The following is a 6,000-nucleotide window of genomic DNA, read 5'->3' on the forward strand; positions in this document are numbered from 1 at the left end:
ATATGTAGTTGACAAAAAAAATAAAAAAATAAAAAAAAAAAAATCGAAAAAAAAATTTAATTTTTTTTTAAAAAATAAAAAAAATATTTATTAAATAAAATGTATGATGAAATTATCATTCTGCCCTTTCACAATTAATTAATGTAAAAATATTTTCCATGTGGTAAATTCTGGACCACTCATTTAATAAAAATGAGTGGCTAATAATGCATCTCAATTCTCAATTAGGCTAAAAAATCTCAATTGATCACAACCCCTATTTCAAATTCAAAAATTGTAGTGTGATTCTGCTGTCTCTCTCTCATCGTCAGTCTCAGCTCAGGTACTATCTCTCTCTACATTACATTTGATATAAGAATCTCTGTTGATTATGATATGTGTTGAGGAATATCTCTTCTTGCCTGGTGGTTTCTAGAATATCTTTTCAAAACCAAGCTTAAACCCTAGCCCTCAATACACGCACTGAGTGCGAGATGGCAATGGAGTGGAACGCCGAAACCCTACAATTCCTGTCCCAGTGTTTCATCAACACACTCTCGCCACTTCCAGAGCCCCGCCGCCACGCGGAGGCGGCGTTGGCGGAGGCTGCCGATCGGGCTAACTATGGGCTGGCGGTTCTCCGGCTGGTCGCGGAGCCAGCTGTCGATGAGCAGATCCGCCAATCTGCTGCTGTTAACTTCAAGAACCACCTCAAAGCTCGCTGGGCGCAGAATCCCGACGATCCTGACCGGGTTGTCGTGCCTGACACGGAGAAGGACCAAATCAAAGGTTTGATAGTCAGGCTGATGGTTACTGCCACGCCTAAAATTCAAGCTCAGCTTAGTGAAGCTTTGACTGTGATTGGGAACCATGATTTCCCAAAACAATGGCGTGCTTTGTTGCCTGAATTAGTTGTGACATTGGATGAATTGAGTCAGGCAAATGATTATGTTTCAGTCAATGGAGTTTTAGCTACGGTTGATTCTTTGCTGAAGAAGTTTAGGTACGAGTATACGACAAATGATCTCTTGCTCGATCTTAAGTATTGTCTTGATAACTTTGCTCGGCCACTTTTGGAAGTGTTTCAGCGGACTGCAAGGTACCTAGACCATGCTGTGGCTTCTGGCTCTGCAAATGCTGCTGTTCTAAAGGGTTATATAGAGTCTCAGACATTATGCTGTTGGATTTTTCATTCGTTCAATTATATGGATTTGCCAGAGTTTTTTGAGGATCATATGAATGAATGGATGGTTGAGTTTAATAAATATTTGACAATGAAATATCCTGCTTTAGAAGATAGTGGAAGTGAAGGGCTTGCGGTAGTTGATGACTTGAGAGCTGTGGTTTGTGAGAATATTAGCCTGTATATGAAGAGAGATGAGGAGACATTTCAGAGGTATTTGAGTGGGTTTGTGGAGGCTGCGTGGGGACTCTTAGTGGTCGCCTCTAATTCTTCTAGTCGGGAGGGTCTCACTGTGACCGCAATTAAGTTTTTGACGACGGTGAGTACAAGTTTTCATCATACATTGTTTGCAAGAGATGATATTTTGCAGCAGATTTGTCAGAGTATAGTGATTCCTAATGTGATGCTAAGGGATGAAGATGAGGAGCTTTTTGAGATGAATTACATCGAGTTCATCAGAAGAGATATGGAAGGCAGTGACTTGGAAACTAGGAGGAGGATCGCTTGTGAACTCCTTAAGGGAATTGCTTTGAACTATAAGGAGAGGGTTGCTGAAAAGGCTTCTGCTCAGATACAGAGTCTTCTAGCCTCATTTTCACAGAACCCGGCCATTAACTGGAAGCACAAAGATTGCGCTATTTATTTGGTTGTGTCCCTTGCCACAAAGAAAGCTAGTGGCACCTCGATTTCCACCGACCTTGTTGATGTTGAGAGCTTCTTTGGGTCTGTTATCGTTCCAGAGCTGCGAAGTCAAGATGTTGATGGATTTCCGATGTTGAAAGCTGGTTCATTAAAATTCTTCACTATGTTCAGGAACCAGATCCCAAAAGCTGTTGCAGTCTCACTGCTTCCTGATGTTGTCCGCTTCCTGGTCTCTGAGTCAAATGTGGTTCATTCATATGCCGCCAGCTGCATTGAGAAACTCCTTCTAGTTAAGGATGAAGGTGGGAGGGCTAGATATTCAGCTGAAGATATTAGCCCATTTCTGCTAGCATTAATGACCAATCTTTTTGGTGCCTTGCAAAAGCCAGAATCTGAGGAGAACCATTATGTGATGAGGTGCATCGTGAGGGTTCTTGGAGTTGCTAATATTTCACATGAGGTTGCTTTACCTTGCATCAATGGTCTGGCAACTGTTCTAAAGAGAGTTTGTGAAAACCCAAAAAACCCTGACTTTAATCATCATCTTTTTGATTCGGTGGCTCTTTTAATCAGGAGGGCTTGTGAGCAAGACCCATCTATAATTTCTGCTTTTGAAACAAGCTTACTGCCCATCCTACAGGTGATCTTATCCAGAGATATTACTGAGTTCTTCCCTTATGCGTTCCAGCTATTAGCTCAGCTTGTTGACTTCAACCGATCTCCTTTACCAGCAAATTATATGGACATTTTTGCAATACTTCTTCTTCAAGATTCATGGAAAAAGTCTGCAAATGTACCTTCTCTTGTCCGCTTGCTACAGGCTTTCCTCCGGAAGGCTCCACATGAGCTAAATCAGCAGGGGCGTCTATCCAATATCCTTGGAATATTTGAGAATTTAGTTTCATCTCGGAGTACTGCTGAACAAGGATTTTATGTGCTCAATACTGTGATTGAAAATCTTGGTTATGATGTTGTCTCTGCCTACATTAGCCATATATGGTTTACCCTGTTTCAGCGGCTGCAAAACAACAAAACAATAAAGATGGTCAAGTCTCTTATTATATTCATGGCACTTTTTCTGGTGAAGCATGGTCCTGAGAAACTTGTTGGCTCGATGAATGCCGTGCAGCCTGATGTTTTCTTCCAAATTTTGGAGAAAGTTTGGATACCTGACCTCAAGTCAATCACAGGTTCAATGGAGCTGAAGTTAACTTCAGTAGCTTCAACTAGGATCTTATGCGAGTCTCTGTCACCATCACATTCAGAACGTTGGGGAAAAATGCTTGACAGCATTGTTACTCTCCTTTCACGTCCAGAGGAGGACAGAGTGGAAGAGGAGCCTGAGGAACCAGATTTTAGTGAAACTATTGGTTCTAATGCTGCACGTTTCCAGTTGCGCAATGCTGGGAGAAAAGATGAGGACCCTTTGCCAGACATCAAAGATCCAAAGCAATTTTTGGTAGCATCTTTGGCAAATTTTTCTGCTCGCTCCCCTGGAACATTGCCTCAGATCATTGCAGGAAATCTTGATTCAGCTAATCAAGCTGCTTTACTTCAACTTTGCAGCTCCTACAATCTCACCATAGTTTGAGGATAATATACCTTGTGTAAGTTTTACCATTTGAAAGACTCTTTTCCCCTTTACATGTTGAGACTTCTTGGTCTTTATAGATTGTTTTATATTTTAGATGTCATTTAGTTAAAGTTGTGAAGTAAGAATTTTTATTTTAGAAAGTCTAGGTGATTTATGAACTGTTTTCTTAGTCTAGTGGAATATGCCTTGGGTGCAAAAGAATGTGGGTAGCTCGTGAAACTAGTGAAGCCAATTAAATTTGACCACTTCATATTAACCCTTTTAAGTGTATTGGAGTCAGTCTTAGAGAAGCTTTTGGGTGCCGCTATGTCTTGAACCATGGAAAAAGGGATAAAAAAAACTAATGAGATTGGAAGACCATTACATGTTATGCTGCCAATGTATACATATTAACTTAGTATCTATGTGGCTAGTATAGTTGTGGCATTTCTGTTTGTGACATCACACTTGTTGCCCATGTTGTCTTTAAGTTGTGAGATCTCACTTGTTGCCCATGCTGCTTTAAGATGTTTTTGATTTTATTGATTGATTTTATTCAACCATGTCACAATGATATTTTAGTGATATTTGGTTAGGATATTAATTTCTGGTGTTGGTTGTGCCAAGCCATGAAAAAGATAACATGCTATGCTGCCATCTAGTATTTTTGGGGGAACTTATTCTCTTTCTATATACATATATTTCTTATTAGCTGCACTTTTTATGAGCTAGAGCCTGGATTATCTGCATGTCTTGAGATGTTTTGGATCTTTATTGTTTGATCGTTGACTGTTATATAGTCAATAACCTGCTTGTATGTCTTAGGGTTACATATTTAATTATAATCTATGTTAAATATTTCATTTGTCATGCACCATTTAGATTAAAATCAACACCTGCTTGCCTATGTGATGTTTTTGACAAATGCTTGTATGTGATAACATAAACTAGAATGTGACTGTTAGTTAGGCATTATGAATTGTTTATTTGATGAACTTGGGAAAATTTTGACTGATCGTACGGAAAATTTGTTAAGTAAATAATTCAGATGAGTTTCTCAACTTAATTGTTGCTTGTGTACTCCCCTTTAGCTCGAACCAACAGGCAACAAGACTAGTTACTAGCTCATAGTGGTTTTCCACAAATGACTTTGTAGCCTGCAACTCCATAGTATTAATTTTGGCTCAAGACAAATTCATGGATGTTTGTTTTGTCATTATCTCATCCCACCGCCTTCAATGCTTTACAGACTTCTAGGCTTTTGTAGAAGAGTTTGTAACAATAAAATTCTTCTGAGTCACCTTACAATTTACATCTTCCCTTACTCTGAGCACTTTCTTAGTTTTAATGAAATCACTTTTAGAAGCACATTAATTTTTTTTAAGTCAACTGAAACTTAATTAACCTTTTCCTGTGATTTTGTTTCTGATGGTCCTTGCAACATAACGTTCTGCACAGTGGGATCACCATTCATATAAAAAACTAAAATACATCTTTATGTCTACTTTGCTCATTTTGTACAAAACATAACCCCATTTGTTCTGTTTGTTTCGTTACTGCCATTCTTGTTATGGGACTACTCATCTCGCTTACATATATCAGTTCCTAACTTGTTGATATCCTCTTTTTGCCAGGATCATGTTCAGATGATGGAAATTGGATGTTTTCTGGTCTTAGTTGTTGTGGGTCTGGGTTGTTTCACTATCCACTGCTCTTGCATCTGGTCAAATGAGTCGGTACATCTCAAAAAATTTCTGTTCTTGGAGGCTCATGAGATTTAAGTCCCCTTGGATTGACTGTGAACAAGCACCTGTTTCATATGAATTCGGTTCAAGGAGACTGTTGATTTTCCTTACCATAGAGCTATATAGCTGCTTGGAACTTTTTCTTCTGTTCTGTGATGTAATGTGATGTGAAGCAACACAGACGGAAACGGAGTTTCTTAATTTTTTTGAGGGCTAAAAGTATTAACAGTTTGCTTGTTATCAAGCTGTATGTGTCATTTTGTGTCTCATCATTTCTTGAGATGAAATTTTAATTTTCTGTTGTGCTATCTATCAATCTATCCATGAGTAGGATTTCTTAAGATAATGGGTTGTATTATATATTACTCCATTTGGCTTCATACATTTTGTGAATTTGATATGATATGATATGATATGTTCATTGGTGTGGTGGGCAATGCAAGAACGTCTATGATCACATTTGGAGGTAGCTCTGCGTGTGTGTGTGTGTGTTTGTGTTTTGAGGGAGACTAATAGTAAGGTCTTTATTAGTTTGTGTTACACATTTTAGCCAAACCCCTTAAAAGTAGGTGAAAAATGACGCATATATTTCCTTCTTTCAAATTTTCAAACCGAAAGGATCATATTCATGTGATTCATTACAAATTTAACTATTTTGAAGTATATAAGTGGGCGTGACAAACAATTTTCTAGCATTTAGGCTCTTTCCAAAGCCTAAATAGTGGTGGTATATTTGTACACTGCCTCAACCTCAAGGCTCAAACATTGCATCCGCTATTTCGAAATGTAAGTTTCGTACCCATCTTTCATAAGTAAAGCACTGGATTTTGATAACCACCACTTGTTAAAACGAATTGAGGTATCATCTTAAGTGGGGA

General features: G+C 38.6%; 1 protein-coding gene across 2 annotated transcripts; it reads left to right on the forward strand.

Annotated features, from left to right (window-relative positions):
- The first annotated feature begins 279 nt into the window (after nucleotides 1–279).
- LOC121795291 (exportin-2-like) lies at nucleotides 280–5,430 on the forward strand. Of its 2 annotated transcripts, XM_042193796.1 has the most exons (3): nucleotides 280–322; nucleotides 416–3,411; nucleotides 5,012–5,430. In XM_042193796.1, the coding sequence occupies exon 2, from the start codon at nucleotides 474–476 to the stop codon at nucleotides 3,393–3,395; it is 2,922 nt and encodes a 973-aa protein (XP_042049730.1). In that variant the 5' UTR covers nucleotides 280–322; nucleotides 416–473; the 3' UTR covers nucleotides 3,396–3,411; nucleotides 5,012–5,430. The 2 variants fall into 2 exon arrangements, with proteins under 2 accessions (XP_042049730.1, XP_042049729.1); XM_042193795.1 differs by having other exon boundaries at nucleotides 296–3,411.
- The last annotated feature ends 570 nt before the right edge of the window (nucleotides 5,431–6,000 follow it).

This window comes from Salvia splendens, chromosome 3 (genome assembly GCF_004379255.2).
Source record: "Salvia splendens isolate huo1 chromosome 3, SspV2, whole genome shotgun sequence".
NCBI classification, from domain to species: Eukaryota; Viridiplantae; Streptophyta; class Magnoliopsida; order Lamiales; family Lamiaceae; genus Salvia; species Salvia splendens.